General features: G+C 47.9%; 2 protein-coding genes across 2 annotated transcripts in view; both read left to right on the top strand.

Annotated features, from left to right (window-relative positions):
* The window catches only part of LOC119175868 (cationic amino acid transporter 4), an 81,133-nt gene that overhangs the window by 61,112 nt on the left and 760 nt on the right, over positions 1-19,261 (top strand). The window contains exons 2-5 of the mRNA XM_037426889.2: positions 14,203-14,411; positions 15,123-15,362; positions 15,945-17,067; positions 17,519-17,784. Of these exons, the coding sequence (XP_037282786.2) occupies positions 14,203-14,411; positions 15,123-15,362; positions 15,945-17,067; positions 17,519-17,751 (1,805 nt within the window). The 3' untranslated portion in view covers positions 17,752-17,784. The remainder of the gene's footprint in view (positions 1-14,202; positions 14,412-15,122; positions 15,363-15,944; positions 17,068-17,518; positions 17,785-19,261) is intronic.
* Positions 1,637-6,998, top strand: LOC142803699 (uncharacterized). The gene is made up of 3 exons (XM_075889342.1): positions 1,637-2,147; positions 3,727-3,977; positions 6,421-6,998. The coding sequence occupies exons 1-3, from the start codon at positions 2,046-2,048 to the stop codon at positions 6,680-6,682; spliced, it is 615 nt and encodes a 204-aa protein (XP_075745457.1). The 5' UTR covers positions 1,637-2,045; the 3' UTR covers positions 6,683-6,998.

The following is a 19,261-nucleotide window of genomic DNA, read 5'->3' as shown; positions in this document are numbered from 1 at the left end:
GTGTACAGCTACGCTGAAAAAAAAAATTGATTCTAAACTATCAAACTGCAAGCCAGAAATGATTGACAGAAGCGCCCCTTCACGCTTTTTCTTTCTTTCTTTAATACAAATCTTGTGAGTGCGATCAGATTATTGAAACAATGTGAACACTTCGTGAGGCAAGCGTTCACGCACGAGCGATTTGTTTGTTACGAGTGGCGTATACTATATTTGCGTACTTTATCACCCGCGTAAGCCACCTTCCTGTCAGTCTGTCCGATAATTAAAGATGCACGACCTGCCCAAGGCGCCATGCGTGTTTAATGGGTGATGAATTCCCGCGGTTAGGTGTTTGGGCTTTTTTTTTATGAGTTTCGTTTTCTTTTTCTCTTTTTTTTATCGCCTACCTTTTCGCTTAGTTCTAGCATGCGTGCCTAATAGCTCTGTCTAACAACTTGTGCATCGTGTAGTAAACCACCTGTGAATAAGCGAATGCTTGTATCGTTTCCCTTGTTGATTTCGCTGCCTCTATCACGCTTTCTCATATATTTACCCAACGTCTATTCAGAGTACTACGTGTTCTCGCACTCTGTCGTATCGCCAGCGTGGGATATCGCTGGGGCATACGCAACTTTGGGGTCAATGCTCATGCACAGAGTATACATATATAGCGCATGAAGGACCACCATCCCCTCCTGTTCGCGCTGAGCCGACCTGATCGAACGCATGGCGTTCTCGTGAAATAAGACGAAACGGAAGACATGACATGAATGGCGCACACCACACAGGTGCATGCAGACGCGAAATGCGTGACTCAAGGACGCAATACTGACGACGTGCATTAACGGTGCGACTGCACTGGCGAGACAGAATGAGATGACGCGAATTCACGCTTTCGTTGTTGTCATTGTACAAGCCTTTCTTTACAGCATGCTGGTCAAGCTCTTATCGCTATTGTTATCGGCACTGTTGTGTCATCGCCCTCATGAGTATTGTGATGAATTCGGAAATATTATAAGGTCAATTCATAAATATAGGAATGTGTAATTTCTTTTTGCGATTATACACGCACACAATTTATTCTCTGTAAGTTATCTTCACTTTTTTTTCTTTAACAGACCACCACTTCCTCTGTGTCGTCGCTTCGTCTATGTACCCACTCGATCCCTAGTAACCCAAGGACGTGAACATCGCCATCATTGTATTTGTCTAGCCGCACTTATCTTAATATACGGGCTTAGCCCTATCAACGTCAGTCATTTTGTCATTCGGTGCCGCTGTTGGTCTATCTCTGCTGCTGCATGGTCGCTAATGTCGGCAATAATTTAAATGGTATAGCGCGAACACTAACTTCATTCTCAATTCAACTGTTGAAATATCCGCCAAATTTCTTGAGCCTTTTTTCTGAACGAATCCAATAAAAATGATATAGCTCAATGACTTTCTTTTTCGATGATTGCTGTTGTCCTCTTTAGTCTTTTTGTTGTGTGCAATTTTTTTTTTCACTTCCACGACATATTTCGCTGGTGAGTTGTTGATGTTTTCATCTGAGCATGGTTATCACCCAGTGCAAGGGATTGGCTCAGTAGCGGGTCGATTTCTTAATACTTTCGGTAGTGTATCAATCGTAGAAGCTACATGTAATTAATATATTGATTTTAAGTATCAATTATTGGTGATGAAATATTTAAAGCAGGCACAATTGATCTATACATTATTTCGGACTGATTGATGAATTCATCAATGGCGAAGGAAACTTCAATAGCTTTATTTCAAAGTAGTGGCCCCAAAAGAAAGAATAAGCTCTTCTGATGTTTCCGATCTAAGCTTTCGAAGATGTGGTAACATTATTCTTTTCCTCAATGTCATGAATCAGCGACAGAATAGAAAAAAAATGACCAATGATTTCCTTCTGATTACAAAAGATTCGTTAACCAAGTTTACATGGAATAGCAACTACACCATCATCGCATCACTATCATCACCATCCTCATCACCCGTATTTTCACATCTGCCCGCATCCCCGAGCCGCCGTCCGTCGTACAGCCAGCGTTGCGTTACCAGATATGTCGACCAGCCCTCGCGGCACGAGCCGCAGCGGCAGCGGCGGCAGCGCTGGTCCTGGAAGCCGCCGAACTCACTTCAGAGAGTCCCAGCAACCTGCGCAGGTACCTACTCCTCACTATAGTGCGCCTTACACCGTATCACCATATAGTAACTTAATTGCGCCCAAGACTGTACCATTGCTTTCTGTGTTTGCTTTAATCGAGGTTATTACGTTATATTTCAGTGAAGGCGTTAAACGCGAAAAGCAAGGCGGTGGCGAGCGCAAAGAATTGCGGCCCGCAAATTCGCACCGTTGACGTGCGTGTCTGTATGTGCCGTTTTCCAATCGTCGATGTCGCCTCGATCGTGAGCTTGTCGGCGATCAGCCGTAGCCGATACGGCAATCTGATCTTTTATCGATGTGACGTCACCTGTGCTCTGGCGTTGCCACACTTTGTTGTTGCCCAGATGTGAACGCATGATGGTCGTTTTCGCATTTAGCTACTGAAGTGCTGTGCTGCTAAGACCGTGAATGAAGGTTCGATTCTCAGCATGGAGGAAGGAAACGGGAGCGAACATTGCGCAAGGCTGTAGAAAGAAAGAAAGAAAGAAAGAAAGAAAGAAAGAAAGAAAGAAAGAAAGAAAGAAAGAAAGAAAGAAAGAAAGAAAGAAAGAAAGAAAGAAAGAAAGAAAGAAAGAAAGAAAGAAAGAAAGAAAGAAAGAAAGAAAGAAGACTTGTAAGAACGTCATGCATACAGGCTAAAAGCTTCGCTTGTCCCCATTTTCCCGATGGGGAAGAACGCCTGACCATTTCTTTTTGTTTTCCTTTTTCAGTAACAGGAGGATTCGGTTAGCGAGTTATGCCGTGTAACTTTCCCTGGTAACCTAGCGCTCGTCCTCCTCTGTATTGTTGTTCTCTGTTGTACGTTCCTATACTTCGCGTTAAGCCGACATAGTTGCATCGTTTTAGTGTCTCGCCTGGACGCATAGAAATCCTGTTTTTGTAAGCAGTTCGTTGCCCGCAGCAATGCCTATACTTTCCCGGATAACGTTCACAGACATTCGGTGCGCGACTATTATTGCTACAAAAGACGGGCGGTTTCAAGCCTTGCAAAAACGACGATGCGTCAAGTAGGCATTCTGTGGTATTCTACTATTATACGTGCGAGGTCGGAGGTTCGCATCCCACTCAGTGACATTCCAATGCGGGCGAAATGCAAGAACTTTCGTGCACTTATCGCTATGGTATATACGAGGACCTCGCGTCGCTCTTACGGATGTTGCCACGCTAAACGTGAATAATAATAATAATAATAATAATAATAATAATAATAATAATAATAATAATAATAATAATAATAATAATAATAATAGTGGCGGACCGGTGTTTCCATTTCGCCTCCGTTGAGATGCAGCCACCTTATTGGCCAGGAAACGAACCTGCATCCTCGGCATCATAGTAGGATGATTTTACGTTCAGTGGGTCAACTTCACACTTGTCGGGTAGTGCTGGTGCAATAAAGGAACACGCACACACACACTGTACGCTACGGGCCTTGTATAGCGTTTACTGTGTTCCTTTGTACACTTTGCGCTCGCACTACTAAACAAGTCCGACAACTAACCATCGAGCCCAAACCGAAGTATACACTGTCTAACTTCGCGACTGTGGATGGTTATCGATAGCGTGCGGCGGCGCAGGGCACACCGAGGGACATGTACGACAGCCTCCTGAGCGACGTGAACAAGCGGGAGACGTCGAAGAGCAAGCCGTCCATCGCGTTCACCGCGCCCCACGACAACATGGACTCGCCGTTCGGCTCGCTCGAAGAGTTCAGGGACTTCATGTACAGCTACTACACCGAGGGGCAGTCCATGATCACGCACATGCGCGACCGCGTGCCACGGGACCTGCCCGAAGTGGCGCAGCTGCTGGAGGCCTCCTTCAAGAGGTACGGACGCGGCTGATGGCAGGGAGGTTTACGTTAGCAAGCGCTGCGGGCGTTGCGGGCATAGCGGGCACCATACGAGTTTTTGAATATCGTTTGCACCTCATGGGGAATAATCTAGACCCAAATGCACAGAAACCATAGCCTCGACGCCAGCGCTTCGCGGGCCGCACGCGCCTCACGCTATTTCGGAATGTTCTGCGGGCGAACCGCGAACGGTGGCTCGCGTTGACGCATGCGCAGTGGCAGCGACCGCACCACAAGGGCTTGCGGTGCGCTATTTTAACCTCCCTAACGTCATTGATTGATTGATTGATTGATTGATATATTGATTGATTGATATATTGATTGATTGATATATTGATTGATATATTGATTGATTGATTGATTGATTGATTGATTGATTGATTGATTGATTGATTGATTGATTGATATGTGGGGTTTAACGTCCCAAAACCACCATATGATTATGAGAGACGCCGTAGTGAAGGGCTCCGGAAATTTCGACCACATGGGGTTCTTTAACGTGCACCCAAATCTGAGCACACGGGAACCTCCCTAACGTCAACAAGCTGGAAGGACCACGCTTCTGCAAACATGCTCGCCCGCGGTGTAGAACACTCACAATAGCACTTCACTGGTTGTTTCGGCGAACTTGCGCCATGTATATACTTGTTCATTTAGAGCCCTCTATAGAAGATTGAGGAAAAAATTAAACAGAGCAGCAATCTTAGCGTAAACGACGATGCTGAACAAACGTTACTTTTCTATCGAATATTTTTGTTAGGATTACTACATTACAGGTTAACTAAATAAATACAATTATCCAACTTATCCAATTTATTTATCCAATAATCGCGGAGCTGAACCACGAGACTGAAGTAACTAGAAGAATAAGAATGGGGTGGAGCACATTTGGCAAGCACTCTCAAATCATGACAGGTAGATTGCCACTATCCCTCAAGAGGAAAGTATATACCAGCTGCATCTTGCCGGTACTTAGCTACGGAGCAGAAACCAGGAGACTTACAAAGAGGGTTCAGCTTAAATTGAGGACGACTCAGCGAGCAATGGAAAGAAAAATGGTAGGTGTAACCTTAAGAGACAAGAAAGGAGCAGAGTGGATTAGGGAACAAGCCGGTGTTAAGGATAGTTGACATCAAGAAGAGGAAATGGACATGGGCCGGGCATGCAGAGCGTAGACAGCATAACCGCTGGTCATTAAGGGTAACTAACTGGATTCCTAGAGAAGGCAAGCGGGCTAGGGGGAGACAGAAGGTTAGGTGGGCAGATGAGATTAATTGCGGGTATAAACTGGCAGCAGCAAGCACAGGACCGAGTTGATTGGCGGAAGATGGGAAGAGAGGCCTTTGTCCTGCAGTGGGCGTAGTCAGGCTGATGATGATGATGATGATGATGATGATGATGATGATGATGATGATGATGATGATGATGATGATGATATAGTGGTGTTTAGCGGTGCAAAGGCCAGAGAAAGCGTGTGTGCTGATGATATAGTGGTGTGTAGTGGTGCAAAGGCCAGAGAAAGCGCGTGTGCTGTTATCATATCATGCGAACTGGTTCTGCGGTATCAGGGACTTCTGCTGACGTCACTGCCAGCGCTGGAGATACCGGGAAGGCTCGCGGAGAGGAGCACATTCTTTCTAATCATTTTGTGGCTCGCCCGCGGCGCGTCGCACAGTCCTGTTTTGACAATGTTGCTCGTGGCGACATTCTGGACTTGACGCGCGTTTTTATAGACACATTCGAAACTATCGGAGGTGGTCTAGGGGTCCTTCAACGTGCACCAACATCCTAATACTTGTGTCGCTTCTACAAAATGTACGCGGCTTTCCGTGTTTACATGTTGTATATAGAGAGCAACAGGAAAACACTTCGGTCGCGTCACCCGTGTTGGAGTGGCGTGACCTCGACAAGAGCGGCGCGTATGACCTCAGTGATAGCCCGGAACGTATACCTGTCGACTCCGGTTCTGGCGGCAGTGATATTGGCAGAGTTGCAAAAACCGCGAAGCGGCACGACGTAGGCTCACTCTTAAAACACTTGAACGCGTAAGTCGGCACTACAAGAGAATATTAACTCATACTCGTCCAAAAACATTGTCACGCTTTGCACTCACTCACGTTCATACTTCTTTATACTCGCACCCGTGCTCACTCACGTTCGCACTCTTAACACTCCGGCTACTCACTCGCGGTCATGCCCACTCCTTTCAAATGAATGTGTAAGCTCGTATGCCGAGCATTCAGACTTTAAGGACATTAAACTTTCGGCACTACAATGAAAGCAAGTATTCAAATATCGGTACGTTATTAGATTCAAGGCACCAAACTTTAACAAACCGAGCCTTGAAGACGTTGTATAGAACCGCGATGCGGATATAAGCAGGCGCATGACGTACGCGCGCGCACTCAAACGCACACAGGTACGTGATGCTGAAACTCGAGCTGGACTGCTACTTCTCCACGGTGGTGAACTACAGCGCGGACCGCATCTCCAAGGACGACCTGCGCTACTGGCCAAACTACATCCTCAAGAACATGGACGAGAACATGAGCTGGATCATGGAGCTCATCCGGCGCCGGCCAAGCCTGTCCGAGTACTACAACGACACCCTGGAGCAGCTCAAGCTGCTCCTCTACCAGATGCGATCGGCCACCCAGCTGTACGACTGGCAGTCCTTCTAGCCCAGCGAATCGTCCGGCCCCGTGACGTCACCAACCACGCCGCGCCCCCTGGTTGCAACCGTCGAGATCAGAGTGACGCAATGAACGCTCTGTCGGGCAAACACGCGTTGGTTCTTTTGGCGTGTTGTGTCGAAAAGAGATCGATACACAAATGGTCATTTGTGATGTACGAACTCAGTTATTTGAATTCCGCGTGCGTAGCTCTTGCGATTAAGCTATGCTGCGTCGCCGTTTACTCGTGTTCGGTAGGGCAACTTCGCTTCATCTTGAGTATTGAATCAGCTGTAATCGTAGAAGTTTTGATCAGTGCCACCATTCAGCGTCTTATGGGCTAAATTATATTCAATCGATCAATCAATAATTTAACGTTCCCAGGAAACGTCATAAGATCTTTGCGCAGGCGCGCGCAGAAATAAAACTATAAAGATAAACAATACAATACGGTCCATAAAAAATTGAATAAAAAGAGCCAAGACGCACAGACAAGAAGAAATCAGCGCAAAATGGGAAGAATGAAATACAAGACGAGAATTATGGAATGACAGTGAAAAATGAAAGGGCAATATACACAATTCATGTGGATGGCTTCCTCGAAAACGTAAAAGGGGAGAATCTGTACTTTGAGAAAAACTATCTTAAGATAGTGCAAAGCTGAGATAGAAGCAATGACAGTCGACTGTGAAAAACATCACGATCATGAGAGTTTACATTTCATGGACTTTGAATTCTGTGAGCAATAGAGTGTTGAAAGAAGTTGACGTGTAATGGTCTATTCTCTCTGGTTAACTTAAGCGGAATCCGAAAATTTACACAGCTGAGAAGCAAAGGGCAGGATACCATACCGCGAACTAGTTTGTAAAAAAAAATAAGAGGTCAGCGCGATTTCGTCGGCAGTGAAGCGATGGCAATGATAATAATCTGGCAGTGTTAAAACGTGGTCTAAAGTCATTTCTGGCAAAACGAAGGCTGTATATGCTTATGAATTTTGTTTCTGGACTCACTAAATGGCGTCACTGCCAGTCGTATCGACGCCATTATATAGAACAAAAGCGCACTCAAGCTGAGGAATACATATTGCGGTGTAAAATTTCTGGAAGGCTGTAGGAGAACTGAATTCTCGAGAGATTCTGCAAACACAGCCGAGAGAACGAAAGCCCCGCATGGCAGTGCGTTTAGTGTGAGCAGAAAAATTGAGCATGCTATCAAAAAGCACGCCAGCATTACCGAACTCATAAGCCTTACACAACGACACGTTATTGACAGAGCATAGAAATGGCGCGATCGATGTTTTGCAATATATATTCATGAACTTGGTCTTTGAGGCATTATGGGAAAGGTTGTCGTTGCCAAATCATTCAGAGAAATAACACAAATCAGACTGCAGCAAGCGACAGTCGTTAAGTGAATGAATTTTCTTAAACATGTCGAAGTTATTGGCATGCAAGCGAAAATGTGAATGCGAAAGAAACGTTGTTAACGTAAATTAAAAATAGGAGTGGGCCTAATACGGACCCTTGAGGGGCCCCACACTATTAACTTTGTACAGGAAAGACGTTCGGCCATTTACGGCAGCATAACATGATCTGTTAAGCAGATAGCTGTGCAAGAGATTCACAACAAACGAGTCAACATCAAAGTTTGCAAGTTCAACCAAAAACAGTGAGTGGCTCATGACTACGTCGAAAGCCTTGCTCAGGTCACAGTAGACTACGTCAGCGTGTCCTCTCTGAGAAATCGTTGGGGCGATTTGCGTCATGAAACTAGCAAGATTTGTGGTATAGTTGAGCAGCCAGGGAGAAATCTGTGTTGATTAAAAATCGACGAATTTTTCACGCTAACATACAATATGCTGTGAAGAGCCAGCTCAGAGATCTTCGATGTGCCACAAAGTAGAGAAATTGGGCGATAATTAGAAACATCAGTTTTGCAGCCCGACTTAAATACTGAGAAAACACGTGCAGTTCTCCACATGCTGGGAAATATGAAAGCGTTCAGGCAGTTATAGTCTAGTCAGTAGTGGGGCAAATATACTACCATAAGCTTTTAGTATGGCGGAAGGGATGCCATCTGGTCCATACGATAAGGACGGTTTTAAGCGCCTAATGCATGAACAGATCAGCTTTTCATCCAGCAACAACCACTAGATGTGCTGATTGCCTTTTTGCTGTTGTCCCATTCGAGACCTAGAATCTCAGGCCTTATAAGCGGATAAAAACTCCCCACTTTTGCTAGACCGTTTGCGCACATGCTTCCAAAACTCAACTGGCCAGTCAGAAATATTTTTTTTATTAATTCAATATATATAAACTGTGGTCCCGTTTATATAATAATAATAATAATAATAATAATAATAATAATAATAATAATAAACCAATTGGGGGACCCTCAATCTTCGCCTTTAACGCGATAGCGATATCTTGTCCCTATAGTGCATACTTTTTATTGAATGATATTTCTCGAGAAGTTTAAGGTTCGTATTACTACAATGTAATCGACGATGTCGGAAGTGGCGTGTATCAGTGAAGCTTTCGCATATGGCTGCATTCTGTGTAATATGTCGCATGCTATCATTCGCGTGGAATCTTTTTCTGCCTTGGTATGCACCTTCGCGTGTGCCCTTTGTAGTGGGTGGCCGGCTTTAAACCATGAAGGTATTATGATAATCGGATGTTTCGACGCGCTATGTGAATGTATACGCTTGTGCCACGCATTATTACTGCGGTATTGCGTGTTATATACTGAAGTATTTGTACAGGATGCGTGTGTTTGTGAAGCGTGAAAGTTAATGTCACTGCATTTCCGAGGAAGTTATTTTCATTATATTTCTCCGAGAAGACGCGTGGCTGGGTGGTAGAACACTGCGGGGTCTCGATGTGGAGACAACGCCGCCACGCTCTTGGAGTGAACGAGCACAGTAGACGCGGTCGGAACGAACCAAACAACACACATTTATTTAACTACTTTTAGAACGACGATATCATCAGCCGAATGAATATAGGTACATCGATTGCGATCAGCACGCTAAACAACCTTACTCAACATTACACGAAATTGAACAACATAACAAACACAAGAACACATTCAAGGCGGCGTCACCTACGCTTGACTTACCACGAGGGCCAACCGCAGACGGCCCGCGGTGCCGCCTACGGCAGACCCACCGCTATACAGAGAACCGGTCGCGCTAACCGCCACCTGCCAAAAAGGTATAGGTGGTAGTGGTTAGAAGAGGAGAAAGGCACCTAATTTCTGCAGCCCGATCGGGAGAACAGCGCAGTGCCTGCCAAAAAGGATTGCTTCTCTCTCCTCTGCCACCACCAAGGCTTTCCGCGAGGCGTCACCGCCGGCGCTACCGTTCTAACAGCCATGATGATGATGATGATGGTGGTGGTGGTGATAAACGCTCGCGAGCACAACGCCACCTAGCGCTCGGTAGTCGTGAACCCGAAACGCGGCCTGTGCGCGAAACACGTGCGCCACGAGGCGCAAACAACTTTACAGGGGTGATAGCACCCCCCCCCCCCCCCCTACAACCCCTGCTTGCCGCGCAAATGGTCCGGGTTCGATCCTCAGTGCAAACCAGAATTCGTTATTTATTTTATTACCATTTTTCTCGCTTTTTCGATCACGCACAAAATGATTTTTCGCTCGCAACCAACGACGCCAACACCGAAGCCGGAATTTCTGCGAAACGAACTCTTACCGCGTTAGTAATAGTAATAGGCAGAAGAATAAGAAGAAAACTGAAGAAGAGTGTAAATTGCACATAACGGATAAGGAAGCTTTTTTTTTTTTTGTTCACAGACACGGACGCTTAATCTTCCCGCGTTGCATACGTGTTGTAGCATAGGAGACGCACGCGTAATTACGAATATGAATAAATATACTGATGGTGCCTATCAAGCCTGACGACTATCGTCATCGTTGCCTCGAGGCTCAAGATAATCATTATGTCCGACGTTATCACATAAACCAGATTATCCACTGCTTAAACGAAAAAAAAAACTGACCGTGGGCTTAAATTTTTTTTCAGAAATATTCTAACTCTAGACAGTTAAGCACAACGCATTACGTTTTAATTATGCCCCTGCTTCGCAACTCCGTTCTCCAGACAGCTCTTACACAATAGCCCCTTTTTAAAAAAGGTGTAGCTGCAGCTTTTAGGTTCGTTTTTTTTTTTCCTCAATGGCTGCCGTACCATTATGCTTAGAATACAGAGCTGCACCAGGTGTTGTTAAGTGCGCGTGTACTCGAGCAGGATTGCACGGCCTCTTCTCTGCATGCACTACAAGTGAACTCGGCACAACGATCTGTGCCGGGTTTCGTGGCTCGGCCGTTGTCCTCAGCCGTCAGTTCAAAAAACCGCGCAACGACCCACCCGAGCGAATAGCGCGTGTTCTTTCAGCGTCTGCATCTAACGCGGCCGTAGCACATACGGGCAAACAATCACGACGCGTTGGCACGAACGCGAATGACGTCGAAGTACGTCGTCATCGCTCGCTTGCGCGCAAATACCGCACACGCTGAAAGGGTCGGTGCACGCGAGGCCGTTTTGATACGTCGTATACACCTTTTCACAGGAAGGAAAAAAAACACCGCCATGATGGGCTGTGCGCGGGAGTACAAAGGCTAAGGGCGCAGCGTTGCCAGTGGATTTTCGAGGCGACGCGCCAATTTGCACAGCCCAAGGAGGGCTGTGGCGGCGCCCAGGGAGGCGTTTATGAAAAGGTGAATAGTTTTATGCGACGCGGCGTACAGGTGATGATTATGTCCATCAATGGTTCACACCCAACGAGGTTTAAACAAGGAGGATTTTTAAAAAATCGCTGGAGTGGAATTGATTGCCCAGGAGTGAAGCCGTTCCTCTGGCAAGATGGCGGCTGCGGCGGCCATCTTACTAGGGGCATGATAAAGTATCGTCGTTCGGCGGTTAAAAACGAAGCGTTTCCCTCGCACGCCGAACAAGTTTAATGTGGGAACTTTTTTCGGGACACATAGTGCTCCTAGTGCGTCCAAAAGTTACTAGTTTTCCTTAGTGAGCATCTAATTGGAAGCAAAGTTCTTTGAATATTCAGTCATCCATAGTCGTTTCTTTGGGTTATTTCGTCGGGACCAACTATCTTTTAATATAAAACTAACGTAGTATCTACATAACATATGAAAGCCATTGATCTTTAAGTGGGCACTATCAGAAAAAGAGCATGTTTCCGCCATCTTGGCAGTGGAAAAATGTAGCTTCACTTCTTCAGGCAAGGCATTGCGGGAGCTTCCACTCCAGCAATTTTTCTTTAATCCTCCGTGGGTTTAAAATGAAAATGCTATAGAGTGGAAATTCCGTCCCGAAAGTGAAGCCAGACCTCCGCCATCTTACCTCTTACGCGATAAAACGTTAGTTTATAGAGCGAAGGTTCATCAGTCGCGACAAATAGGCTTTCAACAACAACCGCGGTCCCTTACCAGATATCATCGTGCATAGTACGGAGAACGTTACATCGAAGACTTTGAGGTACAACTAGTAAATAACGTGCACAGATGTTCACAGGGACATATGCGACTAGCAGTGGACCGAACGACTGTGTAATTTTTGTTGTATTTTTGTTGTCGGGGGAAATCTTTTAGAATCATGAATTCGCGTGGCTTTTGGAACATTTTTTTAACAATTTTGCTGCAAAGAAAAGGTAGCGATTATTCGCGTACACACGGTGAGTTTCAAGACGGGCAGCTCTATTCAGACGGATGGCTGTTTGTACGTTAGTATTTGCCAATTTTGTTCGAGATCACGGTACCAATACTCATCCCGATAAAATACCTTCGTCGGGAATAGCAAAATTTTATGCTATAGTTAACGTATGATTTACGTTAGCAGATTAGCGACACTTTACCGCTGGTCGGGCATCATTCGAAAAAACCACGTTTTTAGGTAAACCACAGGTAAAGGCTAGCTTTACATATGCTGCCTAGTCGCGACAGCATAATCATGTCGTAGTTTTCATACTTAACCTCCCTCCCCCCACCAAAAAAAAAAAAGAAGAATGCTTCCACTACAACATTTTCTTGCTAACTTCGTGCTCAAACCCATTCCGGCCTACTGTCTAAAAACGAATGATTTATTTGTTCGTGTGCATTACCATGCTGAAGGGAATTTTTCGAACTACGAAAATGCTCTTGCAACTGGAATTTACGAATTTTGAACAAAATCACATTGATTCACTGTGCTCGTCGTCATTATCATCATTATCGTTATTGTTTGAAGCAGTCATGACTTACGCGCCTGCCAGATATTGTGATGCGCCTTTAGTCTTTCCATTGGAGACAATGTATCATCGACCCTCTTTCATCGACCTTCTGTGACAGTTTATAATGTCGACAATTTTTGAGCGAACTCTGCGAGTCTCGCGTTCAGGCTTTTCTTGTATAGCTGGGCACCTTACACTGGTAATTTGTATATAAACTGTAATTTATCGCGTGTTAACAGCACTGGCTCATGCTGGCTGACGCTAAATATATAGTTTTGTGTTGTTCAGCGACTTAGGCACAGTAAAAAAGAGATGTCAAAATGAACAATAGATTTGATTTCTGCGTAAAGTGTTAAGAGTGACGGGAAAATGTGTGTCCAACGATCATGGTCGACTGGCCCATTGACCAGGCCTGAGACTTATGGCAGCAAAACTTGTGAGAACTGCACTTATGACAGTAGTATTCGCCTTCTTCAATATCAGGTTAATTACTTAATTACCCACCGATGTTACGAAATAACGAATAAATAACTTCGATTTGTACGGATAGAAACACCGCCGGGACCTGTAAGTGTGGCACTACATCTATCGCGGTACTATACCACTCGTTCCCATTCAGGTCTTTGCAATCCAACTATAGACGGTCAATATGTACAGCCTTCACTATTTGTGGAGTAATCTGGCTACTCATCATGTTCCGGTCTGGTGTCATTGCCATACGGCCCAGAGGGGCAGTGAACTAGCCCACGTCTAAACTCGAGAATTTTCCGACCGAGCTCTGCCCCCACCGGCCACCAGGAATACATGCTCCATGGAGGTCTTGCCTACCGATGAGGTGACACGACAAGCAGTCCCAGAGGGACAGCGTCTAGATCACGGAACTATAGCACCATTTAACGAAAAACCGAATAAGCAACAAGTGTAGGAATGGCCTCAATTAGAGACCAACACGTATCTTCATTCACACAATACTATCCAAACAGATACGTGCACCTGTGTTGGTGCGGAGTCACTTGAGCACCACCGCATATAACATAAACCTGCCGCGAGAGGCCAGACTCGATCGATACTGGCCACACACTACAAATACGAACGTGGCTGTGGGAGGCGCCACGTCAGGATCTGTTCCTGAGAACCAGCTGGTCCTGGGTCAGACCTGGCGAGTCTCTGCGACCCTGAAATAGGGGTGCCTCGCACTCAGTGATACGCCAACTAATTTGTACCATTACAGTTTGTTCTCTATAACCAACTCCACTAAATTTGTCTATCTTCCCTCCTGTCCAGGTCTGTGCCTGATCGAGTTGGTGACGTGGCAGCGCCCCTGTCCGGATTCGTTGTACGCCTGCCTCTACCGGTGGGCGGGAGAAGCGGCAGCCTTTGCGGCCGGCTGGTTGTCGCTGCTGCACCAGGGAGCCGCCGTCGCTTGCGTGGCGCGTTTGCAGAGCAGCGCCATCGACGCCCTCAGCGGCGGTGCATTAGCTAGGGCGTGGCAGGTGAGACTACAGTGTACCGAAGAAAAAGGGAAAAAGAAAGACTTGCTCTGACATTGGAAATTTCCGTTCGCGAGAGTGGTGGAGGGATTTTCTGTTAGAACGCCCGACACCACCACTGTACCGTTGGCGATGTGGCCATCTGCTCGCTATCACTCGCATTAGGTAAACCTTTAATCGAAGTTGAAAGTTCAGCACGTAACGTGTCTGTATACGTGAACTTTCTAAGTGTGAAGTATACGTTCGTAATAACAAGGAGCAGAAGTAGCTGTGTGCAGCTGTTGCGATCAAAATCGGAAGGGTCTTTCGTTACGCACGGTTCATTCGAGCCGCGCACTGCATGCCTATACAATGCATACAACTTATGAATTGAGTCTTAATAAACGGCAGGGAGGTAATCGACAGGGAGGAACAGTTAGAAGCGAAGCGAGCGCAACCCGGTCCCTCTCCCCTTTAACTGGAACCTATGCAGGTTATGTACAACGGCGCCTTGACAAAGACGAGCAATGCATACAAACCTTGCCATCTCTCGATTAAATCGAAAAGTAAAGCGAGCAGAGTATGGCTTAAATGAGTTGTTAGCTCCCAACCTTTTGCTTCCTACTCCTTCTGTCTTTCTCGAGTCCGTGTTTCTTCTTTGAGCAAACACGTATCCCTTCGGAAAGTCGTGCTTACACTGTCATTTTCCTTCGTCACTTATCCTTTCAATGACAGGCCCTCGGTGCGTACGACCCCGTAGCCCTGGCTCTGGGCCTGGTGGCGGCCTCTGTGGCAGCCGCACCCAGACTGCTGTCCTCCTCCCGTGAGCCGACGTGGCTGGGCATGGCCCTCATCGTGCTGTCGCTGTTGGCGGCGCTCTTCTTCGTCGCCATGGGATCCGTGGGGGCGACCGCTGCTCCCGGAAACTCTTGGAGCTTGGCCATGTTGGTGCTCAGCGACAGCGCACCCACTGGGGTAAGTTGAGCGCAGAAGCGGATAAATCACTCATACTTTCGCGCCTTCTAATAGCCGCTCCAGATGTGTCTTTGTGAAAACACACATAACAGCGAATCAGGCAGTGAAAGAAGGGAAGCCACGATACTGTTTCCAAAAGTGATCACCTGAGAACTCCACCTCAAGGGAATCTGCATGCGACTCTTCATTTTCAGTTAACTTGTAACGCCCGAAACACGACAACGACGACAAAGAATCACACACGGACGTGTGTGTGTGGTTCGTGTCGTGTGATGTCTGTGTTGTATTTTACGCTGAATACGACGAATGAACGCCAACCGACCTGGCTGTCAGTTAAGTTACGTCTATATTCCCCAAATTTTATCTCCAAGTTTCCATGTTACTACAAAACTTAGCCCTGTTTGGTATCTCTGCAAATTCACATACCTTATAATATACACACAATATGCAGTAAGAAAATTGAGGTCTGCGTCACATCACGCCCTTTTGTAGTTTACAGAGTTGTCGTACAGCTTGTACATTTGTGTTCAATAACCTATATGCAGTCACCTGTCTTACTATCTCTTTTTTTTTCGATCCTAGCTCTTGTCCGGTGCGGCCCTCTGCACATACGCATTCATCGGTCCGCATACGGCACTGCGGCGCGCTCCCGACAGCCCTCAGCCGTGGCGAGACCTACCCCTGGCACTGGGTCTCAGTACGGCGCTCACGTTCCTGCTCACATTCGCCATGGCCGTCGTGGTCACCATCCAGGCGCGCCACGACACGGCCCGTCCGCTGGCCGCCATGCTGGCTTCCTGCTCGGCCGAGTGGGCCGGTACCGCCATGAGCGCCGCCTCACTCCTGGCACTCGTTGGCCTAGCCCTGTACGGACTGCTTCCTTTAGGCGGGGCCGTCAGGTCACTAGCCGCCGACGGACTCCTATTCCGCGGTCTGGCCAAGACGTCCAACACCGGCCGACCCGTGGGTTCGATCCTGGCCGCCGGAGCCTTGGCGGCCTTCGCGGCGCTCGTGGCGCCCGTACCCAGGCTCCTGGGCCTCATGGCTGTCGGGCCTCTGGCCCTAAACACGGCCGTGTGCGTAGCCTTGCTCCTAGCCCGCTACCATCCGGCCAGCCGGACCGCATACGACCTAATAGGCGACGAGTCGCCGCCGGCTAAGGAAGGCTCCGCCACGGGCCACGGCGGCGGTGGCAGCTCGGGACCTGCGTCGTCGACGACTTCCCCAACATCCTCGGCTTCTTCTTCGTCGTCCGAGGACGAGGAGGACATCGACGCCCTGGTGCGCGAGTACCGCGAGCGACTACGCGTGGCGGCGCTGACCGACAGACTCGTGGCCGGAAGCGGCGGCAATTCCCTGCGCGAACCGACGTCGGCGACAGCGCGCCGAGCGGACCTGGCCGTCTCGGGCGTCGTCGCGGCTCTCGTGGTTCTCTCGGCGGCCATGGAGGTCGGCTCGAGACTCGAGGGTCGGGCGGCCTCCGTCTGCGCCGTGATATCGACGTTGTGCGCGATCGTGGTGGCAGTGCTCCTGGTGCTACTGTCGCGGCAGCCGCAGGCTCAGTTGAGCCTGCTGCACGCGGGAGCGGCCTTCCGCGTGCCTATGGTGCCCTGGCTGCCCTGCATCGGGGCCTTTCTCAACGTCTGCCTCCTGATCGACCTGCTCGTATCGGCCTGGCTTGTATTCGTCTGCTGGCTGGCCGTAGGTCAGTGTCTAGTCGCATAGATCGTTGTTAACCTCAGATGCTGCTCACCCAACTCATCGTTGGGACGCTCTGTCGAGTCAGCAAAAATAATTAACTATAACTTAAGAAGACACAGAGGACTATGTTGTAATATCGGCCATTCGTTCAGCTATGACTGGTCGGGCTTGAGTAGTGGGAGACAAGGGCTGGTATGGTCCGATGGGCAGTCAACTGCCCCTTTTGCCAGCGTCCATGGCCACAACCTTTCCCTCAACATAATTACCAAGAGGTCCGACTGAATTAAAGTACGGGACAGACTTGGCGCCTTCCTTAGATTACTATAGTCATCTAAGTGTCAGAGGAAAGGAAGCGTCTCTTAGCCTATATGCCATATGCCGCGCAAGCCTATATGCAGTATACCACTGAAATCGCTGTACAACTAGCCTCCCACTGCATGTCCTCCTCATCGCAGGCGTGGCTCTGTACCTGCTGTACGGCATCCACAGCTCGACGGCCGCCTCGGAGATCCCGCTGCCAGCAGCGCCTGCGGTGGGCTCGCCCCGGCAGCCATTGCCGAAGATCTCGCTGCAGCCGCTGGCGCTGCAACCGCACAGCATCGTGTCGCACATAGTGCCCTCTCACCGCAGTCACCCGGGCAGCCAGCGGAGGCTCGCCGAGCTCGACACTGTCTTCATCCAGCACTGATCCGGCGAGGCTGCCGCACATACGCCTCGACAGGTTAGAGTTGAGTCTCGCAGTAGGGTTGACAGGCGGGCTAGTTGGTACGAATGCATAATGGAATAATTGGAAGCGCAAACTAACAGGACACAAGAGAAAAGACAAACAAGCGCTTGTTTGTCTCTTCTCTTGTGTCCCGTTGGTTTGCGCTTCCAATTATTCCATTATGAGAGTTGAGTCTGTTGCCTCACACTTTGAGCTGTCGTGTATTAAGAGCATTTCCGCCACAAAGCTCCCATTTATCGATGGTAATTAGTCGCTACAGTCGGACCCAGTTATATTTAACTCGCAAAAAAGCTGGAATTAGTTCGATGTAGCGCAGAATTCAATATAATATAAAGCCTTTGAAGAATTAGCCCTATTACCTGCGCGACTTTTGTTTCTGGAGTCGACTTCTCGGCACTACTTCAGGATAATGCAAAAAGAAAAGGCGGCTTCACGGCAATGTGCAGTTTTTTTTTTTTCCTTTCTTGGTTTGTACGTTGTTCGGGATTGGCGAGACCACTAGGTACGCAGACTCCTACGAGCCCGATTGCCCGGATTGTGGAGATCTCTTGGGCAGGGATTGGCGCATTGTCAGGCATTTAGTTGCATTTTCACCACTCCCTTCCCATTAAACCATGGGATAAATATGTATGCTTTAATGATGATGAATAAACTTCAAACTCTTCTGCACTTTACAACACGTGCTCTCTGGCGATGTCCCTCGTTACGGCAAAGCGATCGGCTCATCACAGAAGCAGAGTGGGAAGAGGTTATCAAGAGCTCCGACTACGGGCCGTCCAGAGGGCGCACAACGCGACGGTCAGGCACCGCCCGCCCATTCCGACGTGAGAGCTGCCCGCGGCGACTCCTCCCCCATAAAGGGACTTTCCCAGTCGCCCCTCAGGACCTCAATAAAGTTTAATGTCTGTCTGTCTGTCTTGGTTCGTAGTTTGAGAAGCCAATTGCACGTGAAAAAATACCTTGTTGACGTAAACAGTGCCTCAACATCATCATATCATACACAGCTGCGTGTACCGTCCGGCACTGGAAGCCTCTAGTCTACATTGGTCGTAATGGTGGCCTCGTTCTTCAACATCGTACAATCAGCTGGGATCGTGTACACAGCGGCAACGTCATACTTCTCTACGTTATGCTGTGTTCATTCTCGTCAGCTTTGTGTAGAACAGCAGGTTCTTCCGTTTCACGGCAGCCGAGAGTCGAGAATCATAGTAGTTAAGCGAACGGCGACGGGAGCGAAGCGAATGGCGAACACGCGCGACAGGCCGATGGGCGTCACTACAAAGAATCATGGTAGAAAGTACGCGATGGCAAGCCGTGCTTCCTACTCGCTCTGCATGGTATTCTTCTAATCACACCGTTGGCTCTCCAAAATGCGTGCAGGAGGAGGAGGAGGAAAAAACCTTTACTGATGCTGGCTGTGTCAGATAGCCCTTATCCCCACCAAGCTGGTTGACATCCAGGAAAGTCCCCT

The sequence above is a fragment of the Rhipicephalus microplus genome, chromosome 3 (genome assembly GCF_043290135.1).
Source record: "Rhipicephalus microplus isolate Deutch F79 chromosome 3, USDA_Rmic, whole genome shotgun sequence".
In the NCBI taxonomy this organism is placed as follows: Eukaryota; Metazoa; Arthropoda; class Arachnida; order Ixodida; family Ixodidae; genus Rhipicephalus; species Rhipicephalus microplus.
This window is presented reverse-complemented; position numbering and strand designations above follow the sequence as displayed.